This window comes from Diabrotica virgifera, chromosome 1, assembly GCF_917563875.1.
Source record: "Diabrotica virgifera virgifera chromosome 1, PGI_DIABVI_V3a".
Lineage (NCBI taxonomy): Eukaryota > Metazoa > Arthropoda > Insecta > Coleoptera > Chrysomelidae > Diabrotica > Diabrotica virgifera.
The window spans coordinates 209449815-209465796 of NC_065443.1; the positions used below are offsets into that span (position 1 = coordinate 209449815).

Genomic DNA, 15982 nt, shown 5'->3' on the forward strand with positions numbered 1-15982 from the left:
AGAATTTATGTTATGTGACAAGGTATTATTGGACAATTCTTTATAATTTTTTTGTGCAATTATTTGTTCCTATCTTTTTTAAATTTCCGTGTGTAAATTTTTAAAACGATTCACTAGATTTTCTCATAAGGAGAAGTGGCAGCTTCTGAAAAAGAAGATATGTTAACTGTCAATGTCAAATGTCAGAATGTCACCTATTTTACTAATTTTTAGGTTGTGTTGTGTTGATTTTAAATTTAATAAATTTTAGCAAAAATAATAAACAGTAATAAAATATGATCGAAATAACGTGTAATGACCGTTTAGGTAAAAAAGTCAGAGTCAAATGTAATCCGGACGATACAGTTGGAGATCTGAAAAAACTTATTGCTGCTCAAACTGGAACAAGATGGGATAAAATTGTTTTGAAGAAATGGTACACTACATTTAAAGACCACATTCAACTACAAGACTGTATCCTTTTAATAAATAGGTTTAATAGTATATATTTAGTTCAAATAAATACCAAATAGACTATTGAAATTTTGGAAAATCTTCTGACCCCCTAATATTTAACAGAAGACATATTTTAAATGGGAATTACATGGAAAATAACGCTCGCCCCCAATAAAAAACTATTGTGCAATTATCAGTAAGTGAAACAGAATTCATTGGTATAAATTTCATATCCGTAAACTGTCTACCCTTGTTCGGAACTAGAACCAAAAATAGTTTGTGTTATAGAAGCCAGGTCAACCATTACACATAATAAAAGTGAATAAAAATTGGCTTGGAATCAACAACTATGTAAAGAAATAGGAGAAAAGTGGTAATCGCAAATAAAGTAGGTAAATCCACAAGATAAAATAAAGTGAAAATTGGAGCAAAAGTTGGTCAGAAGATGGTGCTATATACAGTGATGAGTGCGCTAATAACTGGCAAAATAATGTAAAAGATGGAAAACAATATCAAAGAATATAGACGTAAGTAGAAGAGTACTGCCCTGTAACTTTTCAGCATAGGATTTGTGTTCCCACTGAGTAGAATCTATGGTGTAAAACCACTTGACAACGACTACGGAGCTTGTGCGATCTCCTCACTACTGCAGCCACAACATCACTCGTCAACAAGCCTTCTTCTAAAATATGGAAGAGTCGAGCAACTTTCTTTAGATACTTGTAACATATTTTCTTACCTAAACGCCATGTGGTAGTGTGCATACAATACTTGCCTTAAATCCCTTAAATTTTTGCACTTTATAAAATTAGAGATCTGATGCACCAAATTTTTTTGTAAAAAATAAGATATTATTTTTACTTTTAATAACTGAATTTTTTAGAAGTACATAAGCAATATTGTGATTCAAATTTTCAATTTAAATGTGTACAAATCTAGAAATAATCAGTGGTGTCATGGCAAAATTAGCAGTGCGGGAACGCAGTGCCGGAACGCATTGCTAATTTTTGTTTACAAAACCTAAATCCTCTATTATTTTTTTTCTTTTCTTAACCAGTGTGGGAACGGCGTTCCCACGCGTTCCCACACCATGACACCACTGGAAATAATATAATTAAAACTAAAGGTTCCAAACCAAGACCAGAAAACAAACCAAAAGAACTCTCCTCTTATAAAAGCTCACTGACTTAGGCAAGCTCTCAATTTACTATCAAAACGTCAGAGGACTTCGAACCAAATTAACTGAAATTAGTCTTAATGTATCAAATTGCTTTTATGGTGTCATCATTCTCACAGAAACTTGGCTAACAACTGATATCAACAATGCTGAAATAGGTTTATCTAATTTTAATGTCTACAGGCGAGATTGTTCACTGGAATCCAGTAGTTTTAGTAGAGCAGGTGGTGTGCTAATAGCAGTTAACAAGAAGTTGTCAACAAGTCTCATCCAATCTAATTCAGCAGTGGAACAAGTTTTTGTTCAGTTAAATAAAAACATCATTTTAGGGGCTGTATATATTCCACCAGGTCTGAAATTAATAAATATGAAATTCATTCTGAACAACTACTAACCACAAGTGAACAATTTCCTAATTCTACATTTTATCTATTTGGTGATTATAATATTCCATCTGCTATATGGGAACTAGAAGATTTCTGTTCATTAGCAACCTGTCAACCGACCTCCCCAGTGGCAGAGGCTGAAGCTATTGAAGTCGTCCCAAATATATGTGCCATTCATAATATTTTCTGATCCAGCAAGATGTTCACTATCCTCCGCTAGTATCTGCAGCAACTTGCCTTATTGACCAACCTTCTTCGAGTTTGGCAATTGCTCTTGTTTCTTGCCTATCATTCAATAATGCATTCTGGGAATTTCGGATGGATTTAATAGCTTTTTATATTTTGTTTTTCAATATGCATGAAGTTTTTGACAAGCTTTTTAACATTATTATTTTTTAACATGTTACAATGTAAAAATGAAGGTGTAACTTGTCTTATTGACCAACCTTCTTCGAGTTTGACAATTGCTCTTGTTTTTTGCCTGTCATTCAAATGCATTCTAGGAATTTCAGACGGATTTAATAGCTTTTTATATTTTGTTTTTCAATATACAGTAGAACCTCGATTATCCGTCAGGGCACCGGATCAAGGGTATGACGGAAAATCGAAAAGACGGTTAACAGAACATTAAAAAAAAACTTAAAATTCATAGTACAACTCTCAGATTTCATTTGTATGTTTTGTTTGACAATATAAGAGGGATTTGTGTTCGTACAATCGAATCAATTTAAAATATTCTGAAATCTTTGTTTTACTGTGGCTTCACATTTTGCAACGGCTGAATTTCCTTATCGGCATAAGATCATGCAGTCTACTTTATTGGCTTCTTCTTGTTGAGAATACCACCCGATGAATTATTGTAGGTATGTGTGATGCAGCTTCTCTAGATTATTTACGCAAATCTTTGTCAGTTACAATAGGTTCATCAACATATCGCACCTTTAATAAAAAAAAAGAAATAACTCAAAAAACACAGTTTGTGGGAATTTGCAGTTAAAGTTTTTAAGTTTTGCACAGTACAGGTTAAAAATTAATTTCACAAAAATCACACGGGTTAGAGGAATTCTAAAGGTTGGTGTGGAGAGCTTAATTAGTAAGCTCTTAGATTTTAGTAAATGCTAATCCTCTCGTCTATTGTTAAGGGTGCAAATGTGTTGTTCTTTTGATAGTTTAGAGTTATTTCACTTTATGATTAAACATATATTCTGCGCCGATGAAATAATTCTACATGATGCTCTTTTATTGCTAAATGAACTGTCATGTAAAATAAACAATTAGGTTTGTTGCAGTTTTTATGTAAAAACTTTGAGTTGACACTGAATTAATCCTAGTTGTTTCTATATTTTCTTAAACACAAAATGAATTTTCGTTTTCTTTATAATAAAATACTGATTATTCGTTTATTTATCTTTATTAACAAAATTGCCTGATTACAAAATTAAGCTAAAACATAAGTAACACTATAATAATACAATGAAAAGATGTTAATACATTTTAAAAATAAACCGAAAATATAAAATAGATTGTTTCAAGAAACTTGTGTGGCACCCGTGTTACCTTAGCCATAAATTTCATCCATAAATTTTTTTTTCATATTTTCACAAAAATTTGGTATAAATTTATCAAAAATGAATAAAACAGATAATATTGACAAGAAAAATGTTATATATGTTATATATATTTGGAAAAAAAAATTTAAACGGGCGATGTATTGACGGTGAGTAGATAATGCCACTCAAATTCAAAAATCCTTTATGGATGGTACGTTAGTCAACTTTTTTTCTCAGTTTTTTGTTAAATTCTCAAAGTAAATATAATAAAGCATAACATATAAAAAAATCGTGATGGAGGTATTTTCCAAAACAAGCGAAAAAAATTCTGAAACTTAGATGTATTGCGCTCTATTCGTTAATACGTCTCAAATTCAAAAATCCTTTATGGATGGTACGTTAGTCAACTTTTTTTCTCAGTTTCTTGTTAAATTCTCAAAGTAAATATAATAAAGAATAACATATCAGCCATTCCAGAAATAATGAGCCTAAATGCAAAATAATAAAGTTTTATAATAAAATGAAATTTCATTAGAAAAGGCATTAAAACATTCTAATAAAAATAAATCAAAACGTAAAATTAAAAATTTGTCTATTTATTTAGGTTTTTTGTGCACCCAAAGTTTGACAAGCTGATACTGTGCTCAAAGTCTCAAATGTAATCAAGTTGGCCCACCTGATTTCTTCTTTATTTTTTCTTAAATGTCATATGTTTTGTTTTGTTTATCAACATAACCTCAAAAACCAGCACTATCAACCTAAATTATGATGTTCAGTGATTTCAGAACTTAACAGAAAAATAAACTTTAAGAGTGATTTCGGTGTCCCATACGGAACCAAAAAGTTGGAAAAGTTAGCTTCCCGAGAGAACAAAATAAGACTAAAACGTCAAAACCTTCAAAAGTTAGGTAAGTGGAATTATCAATACACTCATATAGTTGATGTTTTTTCAAACTCGGTATTTTTATATGAAACAGTAGTTCCGTACGGGACAGTTCCGTACGGGAAATTTGTATTATGGATGCAAAAGTCACACTCTATGCCTGTTTAAATGTTTTATAGCCAAATTTTACAAGAGCCTTATAGACCTACATCATTTTAAGCTAGACCTAAACCACTTACATGTATTTATCTTTTCAGAAAATGGACAATAAAGAAAAAAAGAAAAGATATTTTGAGAAGCTACGATTGGATCCCCAGCGACTTGCTGCACATCAGGAAAAGGAGAGGCAACGTGTGAAAGCCGTAAGAGCAAAGGAGAGAGATCTTTTTAAAGATAGGCCAGATATCTTAGAAAGTAAAAGAAAATATGAAACATTAAGGAAACAAAAACAACGAGAGCGGAAAAGGCTAGCTAAATTAGGAGAAGAGTCAAATTTTCCCAGTGTAGCTTCAGAACTTGGCTCATATAAAAGGCCTCAGAGCTTAGGAAAGGCTGTAAATAGGGTTAAAAAAGTTTTACCAGATAGTCCTTCCAAGAAACAAGCTGTTGTACGGAAACTGATTTTGGAATACCCAAATTTGATATTGACCAAACCTCCTCGTAAGTGTACAACCAAACTCTCTGATGAGGTAAAGAAAACTGTCAAAGATTTTTTTATCAGGGATGATATAAGTTATCAGGCTCCAGGAAAAAGGGATACAAAATCAATTAAGGACCCTGTAACTAACAAAAGAGCTAATGTGCAAAAAAGGTTTCTTGTCATGTCAGTCAAAGAAGCCTATCAACAATTCATCCAAGAAACAGGCTTGCAACAAGTGACAAAGACCACATTTTATGATCTGTGACCAAAACATGTCCTTTTAGTAAGTGATACACCACACACGGTATGTGTGTGTAAATACCACGGAAATTTTAACTATCTTTTAGAATCCTTGCATAGTAATAAAGTATTAAACCAGGATCTTGTACCAAATGGCAAAGAACTATTAAGAAAACTTGTTTGCAGCTTAAACGAAGAAAACTGTATGTTAGGAACTTGTTCCCAATGCAAAAGTTTGGTTGAACATGAACTTGCACATGTGTTAACTGTCAGTGATTATGATGAAGGGAAAAGAATTGTCTGGAAACAATGGGTTGACATTGAAAAAAGGCCAAAACAAGTTGAGCACAGCGGTACTGTAAAAGATGTAATTTGTGAAATAAAAAAACAATTGCCTACATTTAGAGTTCATTGCTATATCAAAAATGTGCAATCAGAAGAATTTGAAGCAAGGAGACTTGAAAATAATCCAAAGTCAGGAACTCTGCAGATTGATTTTGCAGAAAACTTTTCCTTGATTTCACAGGATGAGATACAGTCCGCACATTGGTCTCATCAACAGGTAACTTTATTTACAGCTTGTGTTTGGACTGGTAGTGCAACTTCCTCATACACCATTGTGAGTGATGATTTATCACATCAAAAACTCAGCATTAAAGTTTTTCTGTATAGAATAATTGAAGATATTCTCAAGAGGTTCCCTAATCTGGAAAAACTGTCAATATTCTCTGATGGTCCCTCATCTCAATTCAAAAACAAATATACAGCTGGACTCTTGTGCTCAATGCAAAAACATTTCAAAATTGACTTTGACTGGTTGTTTTTCGCCACTTCCCATGGAAAAGGCTCTGTTGATGGGATAGGGGGCGCCATAAAGCACCGAGTATGGATCAAAATCAAATCAAGACAAAGAACAATTTCAAATCCCTTTGAGTTTTATGAATGTGCTAAAGAAGAAATAAAAGGGACACATATTATCTTTCTGCCTGAAGAAGATGTACAAAATCATGCCCAGGAAATGGAAAAAAAATGGGCAGACATAAAGTCTATTCCTGACATTCGGCAATGCCACTACTTTATGCCTTATGACTCTACGAGCATACTTGTTGCACGGACTGCAAAATCGTTAATGACTAAACACATTATTTCCAAAGAAGCGGAAGAAGACCTCTCAAGGCAATTAGATTTAAAACAGAGGCGCCTACGCTATGAGGATGTCTATTCCTCGTCTGATTCTGATGATGACAAAATGTGTACACCTACTGCACTACCAGTTGGTGAAGAGACAGTTGTAGGATCATGGGTTGGAGTGATATATGACAGCCAATGGTATCCAGGTAATTATTTATTTTATTATATATATAATAGTGTTGAATATTTTGAACCTACTGGTAACTTAGCAATTTTTGTATTTTTTTGCAGGGATTGTTGAAAATAAATCGGAGAAAGACATAACTGTCTCATTCATGGCCAGAGTGGGCCAAAGATTCTTTTGGCCATCAAAGCCTGATATCCAAACACTGCATCATGTCAATATAATGTGCAGGATCAAGGAACCGCCACACCCAGTATCAAATCGTCATTTTGAAATCAATGGAGTATCCCTATACGATGAGATTTTCAAAAAACTGAATGTTTAGTTTGCCTAGCCTACTCTTCATTATGTTTAGTAGCATTATTAAGTAGCATTAAAATTTGAAGTAGTTAGAATTACTTCATTGATAAATTTTCATTAATATTTTAGTGTAACTTATATTAATTATTCATTAATATTTAAGTTAATTGAAGGAAAACCTATTATAATAAGTTAAATAAATATATTTCACATTCATCACAGTCTATGTTTTATTTCTTAACAAATAAATGAAGGGGATGTTAGGAATATTTCACATAGGTCCCGTACGGAACCAGTAGGTGTCCCATACGGAACTGTTTATTTTAATTTATACCATTTTATTTTCAAACAGAGTATTGAACAAATAAGCATAACTACAAAAATTGAAGTCTTAGGAATCAAAGTGTATAATTACAGTAGGAAATGTTTAAAAACATCACAGAATTTTTAAGTTAATGCTTAAGTTGCACAGATAGGAGCTAAATGTTGTCCCGTACAGAACCGTGGATTGAACCAGTTTTACACTGAAACTAGTCAAGTTAAGTCTTTGAAATTAATTGAGCAAAGTAATCTGTTTGTTTTTCACCTAAGTCTATTTAATTTATAGCTTTCAATTGAATTGTTAAAAAATCTCAGCAAGTTTTGTTCAACAATGCATAGTCTAAATGTCCCGTACGGAACCTGGAATGGCTGATATAAAAAAATCGTGATGGAGGTATTTTTCAAAACAAGCGAAAAAAATTCTGAAACTTAGATGTATTGCGCGGTATTCGTTAATACGTCTCAAATTCAAAAATCCTTTATGGATGGTACGTTAGTCAACTTTTTTTCTCAGTTTTTTGATAAATTCTCAAAGTAAATATAATAAAGCATAACATATCAAAAAAACGTGATGGAGGTATTTTCCAAAACAAGAGAAAAAAATTCTGAAACTTAGATGTATTGCGCGGTATTCGTTAATACGTCTCAAATTCAAAAATCCTTTATGGATGGTACGTTAGTCAACTTTGTTTCTCAGTTTTTTGATAAATTCTCAAAGTAAATATAATAGAGCATAACATATAAAAAAAACGTGATCGAGGTATTTTCCAAAACAAGAGAAAAAAATTCTGAAACTTAGCTGTATTGCGCGGTATTCGTTAATACGTCTCAAATTCAAAAATCCTTTATGGATGGTACGTTAGTCAACTTTTTTTCTCAGTTTTTTGTTAAATTCTCAAAGTAAATATAATAAAGCATAACATATAAAAAAAATCGTTATGGAGGTATTTTCCAAAACAAGCGAAAAAAATTCTGAAACTTAGATGTATTGCGCTCTATTCGTTAATACGTCTCAAATTCAAAAATCCTTTATGGATGGTACGTTAGTCAACTTTTTTTCTCAGTTTCTTGTTAAATTCTCAAAGTAAATATAATAAAGCATAACATATAAAAAAATCGTGATGGAGGTATTTTCCAAAACAAGCGAAAAAAATTCTGAAACTTAGATGTATTGCGCTCTATTCGTTAATACGTCTCAAATTCAAAAATCCTTTATGGATGGTACGTTAGTCAACTTTTTTTCTCAGTTTCTTGTTAAATTCTCAAAGTAAATATAATAAAGCATAACATATAAAAAAATCGTGATGGAGGTATTTTTCAAAACAAGCGAAAAAAATTCTGAAATTTAGATGTATTGCGCGGTATTCGTTAATACGTCTCAAATTCAAAAATCCTTTATGGATGGTACGTTAGTCAACTTTTTTTCTCAGTTTTTTGTTAAATTCTCAAAGTAAATATAATAAAGCATAACATATAAAAAAATCGTGATGGAGGTATTTTTCAAAACAAGCGAAAAAAATTCTGAAACTTAGATGTATTGCGCGGTATTCGTTAATACGTCTCAAATTCAAAAATCCTTTATGGATGGTACGTTAGTCAACTTTTTTTCTCAGTTTTTTGTGAAATTCTCAAAGTAAATATAATAGAGCATAACATATAAAAAAACGTGATGGAGGTATTTTCCAAAACAAGAAAAAAAAATTCTGAAACTTAGATGTATTGCGGGCTATTCGGTAATACGTCTCAAATTCAAAAATCCTTTATGGATGGTACGTTAGTCAACTTTTTTTCTCAGTTTCTTGTTAAATTCTCAAAGTAAATATAATAAAGCATAACATATAAAAAATCGTGATGGAGGTATTTTTCAAAACAAGCGAAAAAAATTCTGAAACTTAGCTGTATTGCGCGGTATTCGTTAATACGTCTCAAATTCAAAAATCCTTTATGGATGGTACGTTAGTCAACTTTTTTTTTCAATTTTTTGCTAAATTCTCGAAGTATATATACTAAAGCATAATATATAAAAAAAACGTGATGGGGGTAGTTTCCAAAACAAGAGAAAAAATTCTGAAACTTAGAAGTATTGAGGTAATAAACCCGACGTCAAAGGATGTATTAAAAGGCATTTTCCAAAGTCTTTATAACGACATCAGCCTTATGTAACCCGAAAAAAAAATAAAAAATTCCAAAAAAGCAAATTAAGATATAGATTTCACCAACAATGATAATAAAAATGAAAATCACACACACACACACACACACACACACACACACACACACACACACGCACGCACACACACACGCTCACACACACACACCCACGCGCGCGCGCAAAATGAACCCATATCGAATCCCCTGGATCTGCAATGCCCAGGCCGGCCTGTGCACTTGGAGAGTAAAGAGTTTCGAACCACCACCCCCCTGAGCCATTCGCTCAGAGGCCTCATGTCTTTATTTGATTACTACCTTACTTCCCTGAAGGGGCTGACGCAAACCGTCTGTGTATGCTTCGGACTTCCCTGAGGGGGTTGTCGTCAGTTGTGTGCCGGCCTCGTCGCCAAAGTTCTTTGTTCAGGTGTTACGAATCCAATCCAAAGAACCTTAACCGGCCTGTCATTCAAACAGTACATGCATTCACACTTTCATCTACTCGCTCCGACGCGCAATTTTGTCGACCTGAAAAAAATAACCTGAAAGAGAAAACATTATTTTTGTTTTTTATATTTTTTTTTGGGTGGGAGAGCCTAGTCCCCAAGTAGTGTTCTAGTCGGTGACTAGGCCCTTCCGGTTTTTTTGGTTTTTTGGTTTTTTTGGTGTTGGAGTAAAGACTCCGACCGGTTACCCGACTGGAGACGTTACTCCTCCGTTTTGTTGGATTTTTCACCGTGGTTTTTTTTGGGTAGGTAGGCGAGGCCCCGGAGAACCGGCGCCTCGGCTATCTGGGGTTTTTGTGGTTTTTTCTGGGGTTTTTTTGGTGGTAAAAGTCCAGACCCCAATTTCAATTGAAGTCGGTGCCCGGACTCCTCCCTTTTTGGGTTTTTGTGGGTTTTTTTGGGAAAAAATGAATATCAAACGCTTTCGATCCTATAAGATTGAATTAATATTAAGAGGGCAGAATATTATATTTTATTGTTCCGTATCTGTACACTCGTCTGAAGAAGACTCTAAATGGGGTTCAATTACGATCGGGTTGATAGACGGCAATGTTCGATATTCATTTTCTTCTTTTATTACATGACCTACGCTATTTTTCCAGACTTGTAAATATTTTGGATTAGTAAATACTTTCCGTATATTTTCAATGACCACGTTATGACCATGTTATTGTTTTAGATAATGCGTCGTATCATTCGCGTCAAATGAATAAAATACCGAATTCAAATACCAAAAAATCGGATATAATTATATAATAGCATTTATGACACATAAAAGTATACCAATTCCTCAAAAAATGACGATAAAAACAAGATTGTTGGAAATTATAAAAACATAAATTACGTGGTTGATAAAATGGCGAAAGATGAAGGTCGCACGGTACTCCGCCTACCTCCTTATTACTGTATTTTCAACCCGATCGAGTGTGTGTGGGGTTGTTTAAAACAAAAAATTAAAAAAACTAATAGTGCGCTATCCTTAAGTAACATGGTCATTGAAAATATACGGAAAATATTTATTTATCCAAAATATTTACAAGTCCGGAAAAATAGCGTAGGTCATGTAATAAAAGAAGAAAACGAATATCGAACTTTGCCGCCTATCAACCCGATCGTAATTGAACCCAATTTAGAGGCTTGTTCAGACGAGTGTACAGATACGGAACAATAAAATATAATATTCTTCCCTCTTAATATTAATTCAATCTTATAGGATCGACCAGAGCCACGTTTTTAGTTTTTATATTTTGTAGTACCTATACTACTACCTTTACATAAAAAGCACTGGCTTTTAGCTACTACATAATATGTGTTATCCGCACAGTTGTCGTGTATAAACCTGTCACATGTTACACATTGAAATGACTTGGAAGATGTAGGGGAGAACATAATATCGCAACCGCAAACTAAACAGCGATGTTGCATGGGCAATGAACCCTGTAGAATTGCCCGTTGTAAATCTATTCTGAAGTTATCCAAGTTTATTTTATCGTTGATTAATTTATTATCAATAATACATTGGCTGACATAAATTACGCAAACACCACAATTGTGCTGGTCTTTCTGAATAATGGGACTTAGCACATTAACATTCAAATTTTGCATATTACATTTCAAAGTATCTACAAATGAACTCGGTCTAAAAAGTAAGAGGAAAACAAATTTCTATAACGGACAGCTTGAGTTTTGTTTACAAGTCTAGATGAATCGTATATATTAAACTGATAATGTATAAAGTCTATTTCACACAAGATCCAATGGTTTTGATTATGGTTAACGGGAATTAAAATTTTGTTATAATTTGAAATATTTGTTTTATTCACAATGAAATTTTCGGTTACGTTGTTATTACTATGGCTTAATATACAATATCCTAAACTTGCATAAATATATAAATCATCCTTTGAATTTTTTATATTTGTTGTGCTAAGAATAGCAGCGTCTATTACAGAGTCACTTAACCATTTTATGGGATTTAACGTTTCAAAACCTTCGTTGTATAATGTTAGATCTCCTAAAATATAATTGTATTTCGCAATTACAAAGTATTTATTTAAATTTATTGAATTGTAAAATTCAATTTTGTTTTGAAGACCGTTTTCAAATTTATTTTTGAAAGTTGGATTAGAATACTCGGTTGTAGTATGTTTTTTAATAGTTGAACATTCGTACTCAGTCTTAAAGTATTTTTTTAAGGGTTGTTTTTTAAAATATGTATTATTTCTTTTTATCCGTTTGCACCATTTTTCTTCGTTTATCTTTATTGTATTACGCGGTTGTTTTTTATTAACTCTTGTGGCGCAGCCCGTTTTTTTATGCTATACTTTTGTTCTCTATATCTGTTAATAACATATTTTCTTACAGTTCTAATAAAGCGCGAGCATTTTCTGTGTAATTTATTGTTTAATATATTGTTTTTAAGCAAACCGAAAAAATTTTCTACCGGTGCATTACTGCTTCGTTTGTAATTACAAATTCCCGTCCAGAGCGGAATGTAGGGAACAAAATGTTTTAAAAAATAATATACGAAATCTTGATTATACATAGGATTTAACGGAATATTTTTACGTTTATTAGTTTCGTTAATAAGTTCACATTTTTCAATTATGGAATGTTTTAAAATATGTTCGAAATGTTTAAAGAAATCGTTATTTTTGTAAAAAGCTGTGTGCTTAGCTGTTAAATGAAATTCGGGAATTGTTGTCATTTCTTCCGTATCATCAATAATTATTGTGTTTATATCAGTATTGATTAATGTTATTTTTAATAAATTTGTCCTCATTTCATTACTCTCAGTGCTTTCATGTTTTAATAGCAATAACTGAAACATCGATATGATAACTTCCTCAACAGATCCAAAGTCAGAAATATCAAACAGCGACGCTAAAACCTCCTTCAGAAAAGACCTTACGTTCTTGTCTTGCGAACAAAAATACTTATCCACACATCTAACGAATATTTTCATCAAATGGGCACAACACAATTTTAACACGACTAACCTATCCACTATTTTATTAGAATACCTAGATTCAAAAAACAGAGTGCAGTACCGTTGCAAAGTCATTAAATTCCAAGCCTCACAAATGGAATTTATAACAGCTAAACTGAAATCCGTTGTCGCTGTTCTAAATACAGGCCACCTTAGATTATTCCTCACACAAAAGTATTTAAATTCCTGTAACCAATTTAATATGGTAACAGTGTCATGCTTTTCAGCTACCATTTCAAAGACTGGAACCACCCTTTCCATTTGTACCTGAATAACACCAGTGTAATACAAAATCCTATTAGATGCAGGACCTGGTTTTCGGACTACTCTCCCTGTTGCATCAATATGAACATCCGGTAACTCACCGGTTTTACATTTCGCAAAGTTAAGTAAATGCAACTATTCTTTACTAAAAATAGTCACAATAAATGGACTAGATACCCTATAAATATAATTTTTATTATCGGTCCTCATCTCCACCATGTCCTTTAAATCGTCGTTGGATCTATCACGAAAAGCCTCACTTTCAGACTTTATTCTGCGATATACACATTCGCTCTTAATACGCTTTAAATTTTTAGTGACCATAGCTACTTTATGACACCTTATCAAATGTAAATATCGTAAAAATAAAGTATTAAATCAGTTATGTAAAATTTGTACCTAAAGAGATCTAAAATTTTATGTTATCAAATGTAAGTATCTCACTTTTTACCACAGGCATATAAATCTTCAAATACCGGCTTTACTCTTTCTATCCTTCAAATTTGCCACTAGAAATACTTTTCAATGCCCCACGTTGGGCGCCAGTTGATGTGATCTTGATTATTGATATGAGATAATATTCTTATACAGTGCGTAAATCGTTCAGCTGGACATAGGGAACATACATTGTATATATTTAGATACATAAATACGTACATTGTATTATATTAAGATAATTGTGGCAACTCCGCTCTCTCAATGACAATATAGTTGTTAGAATTAAGATGCATTAACCTCAAAATGGACAATTAATTTTATCTGACACAAATAAACGTCAAAACATGATATTCTAGAACTATTTTTGACCTAATGGGAAAACCGTGTCTGTTTAATTTGGAAATTAATTTTTAAATAAAAGATATTTTAAAAATTAAAGTAAAATTATTAATTCATAAGTCATAATCTTTGTTTTTTATTTATTTATGGACTGCCTTGCATTCAAAATCATTCATTCTATTCGTTGTAACAGCTCTATTGCACCAGAAACTCGTATTCGAACAGAAGTTTCAACTAACACAGGTTAACGCAGTTGCCACAATGATCTCAATGTATATTCCCTATGTCCAGCAGAACGATTTACGTACTGTATGTCATTTAATTTAATCAATGCATTAATAATAATCTAATTAATTAACCAGATCACATATCAATATGTTTTCAATCTCAGGGCGAATTATAAAATTAATTACTTACTTTCGTGGCTTCTAAATATTTCTCAATGGTTCCTAATCGGGATAGGAAAGAAAAGAGTAAAATAATACACACATATGGGTTACAATTATAATCAAAATATTGTTTATTTTATTTAAATGGCAATCACTGCTTAATATTTGCTAGATCTTATTATTCTTAAACATAACATTTACAAATGGGAATCTTATTTCCTTTTTGTTTCCAATTGACAGTTTTTATTAACATTTAACTATTAGGATTTATTAGCAACAATTCTATTTAAGTTTGATGAAGCTTTTCTGATATTATTGATTATGTTCTTCAATTTTTAATGTGGTATTTAATACGAAAAACCCATACATTCATGTCCAAACAAATGAGACTGACCTTTTTCTGGTGAACTGAGAATGTCTTCACACAAGACCCGTTTCCTGCTATCCTTGGCTGCGATCAAAACCTCGTCCTGGCTTTCAGTAATGTTCTCCTTTGAAAACTAGCTCGTATAGCTCTCGTTCCTGCTTCTGTCGTGATGCCGTGTTCTACCTTTTTCGAAACTTCAATCAGCTACCGGGACACTCTTGGCTCAAGGAGGTTCTTTACTCTCGACCCGGCCTACCTCTCGTTCCACGATAGATACTCCACACTCACGGAACTACACCGGCTTTCTCACTCTCCGTACACTACCGTCTACTACTGGACTTCACCTCTCAACAGCTCAAAACATTCTGATCTATCTTTTCATTCATTCCCCTACTTTCTAAATATCCCTTCCAGATTCACAAATCAACCTTCCACCACCAACTCTCATTCGCAGTATTCCTCAAAACCAATTTTTAATCTTTCTAAATATGCTTAATGGATTTCAAAAAAAAATAGTTAATTCCCATTCTAAAATTACTTTCTACTATTTACAAAATTTAATGACCTATTATCTATTTCAACTGAGTCTTATTTAGCATAGGCTAATGATCGAACCTTCCGCGAACAACGATAATGACCTATTATCTATTTCAACTGAGTCTTATTTAGCATAGGCTAATGATCGAACCTTCCGCGAACAACGATAATGGTACGCGCCATTCACTTTGTTTATTCTAGGCGCATTGTCCCGAGTTTCGTAAGCTTCTTCTAATCACTTCTTAAAATTAAATATAACAATTTGTTGTATACAGGTTGTTCTAAATTTATATGCCCGTGGTTGAGAAAATTGAAAATATTTTATATTAAATTGAATTTTGCTTATAATTATCAAAATTTAATTTTCAGATCAAATAGAAATATAACAATATATATATATATATATATATATATATATATATATATATATATATATATATATATATATATATATATATATATATGTATATTGATGTGATCTTGATTATTGATATGAGATAATATTCTTATATGTCATTTAATTTAATCAATGCATTAATAATAATCTAATTAATTAACCAGATCACATATCAATATGTTTTCAATCTCAGGGCGAATTATAAAATTAATTACTTACTTTCGTGGCTTCTAAATATTTCTCAATGGTTCCTAATCGGGATAGGAAAGAAAAGAGTAAAATAATACACACATATGGGTTACAATTATAATCAAAATATTGTTTATTTTATTTAAATGGCAATCACTGCTTAATATTTGCT

General features: G+C 32.2%; 2 protein-coding genes across 2 annotated transcripts in view; both read left to right on the forward strand.

Annotated features, from left to right (window-relative positions):
• Positions 1 to 178: 178 nt before the first annotated feature.
• Positions 179 to 15982, forward strand: part of LOC126879024 (ubiquitin-like protein 5) — a 34531-nt gene continuing 18727 nt past the window's right edge. The window contains exon 1 of the mRNA XM_050641906.1: positions 179 to 453. Coding sequence (XP_050497863.1) covers positions 276 to 453 — 178 coding nt within the window. The 5' untranslated portion in view covers positions 179 to 275. The remainder of the gene's footprint in view (positions 454 to 15982) is intronic.
• Positions 5517 to 7625, forward strand: LOC126879022 (uncharacterized). Its single transcript, XM_050641904.1, has 2 exons — positions 5517 to 6648; positions 6734 to 7625. Exons 1-2 carry the CDS (start codon positions 5517 to 5519, stop codon positions 6949 to 6951), a joined length of 1350 nt encoding a protein of 449 aa, XP_050497861.1. The 3' UTR covers positions 6952 to 7625.

Excerpts from the sequence above, each read along its gene's own strand:
- LOC126879022 (XM_050641904.1), top strand. The coding sequence starts at position 5,517 with ATGTTAGGAACTTGTTCCCAATGCAAAAGTTTGGTTGAACATGAACTT. Across the intron at positions 6,649-6,733 it reads TGACAGCCAATGGTATCCAG|GGATTGTTGAAAATAAATCG; the intron begins GTAATTATTTAT and ends ATTTTTTTGCAG.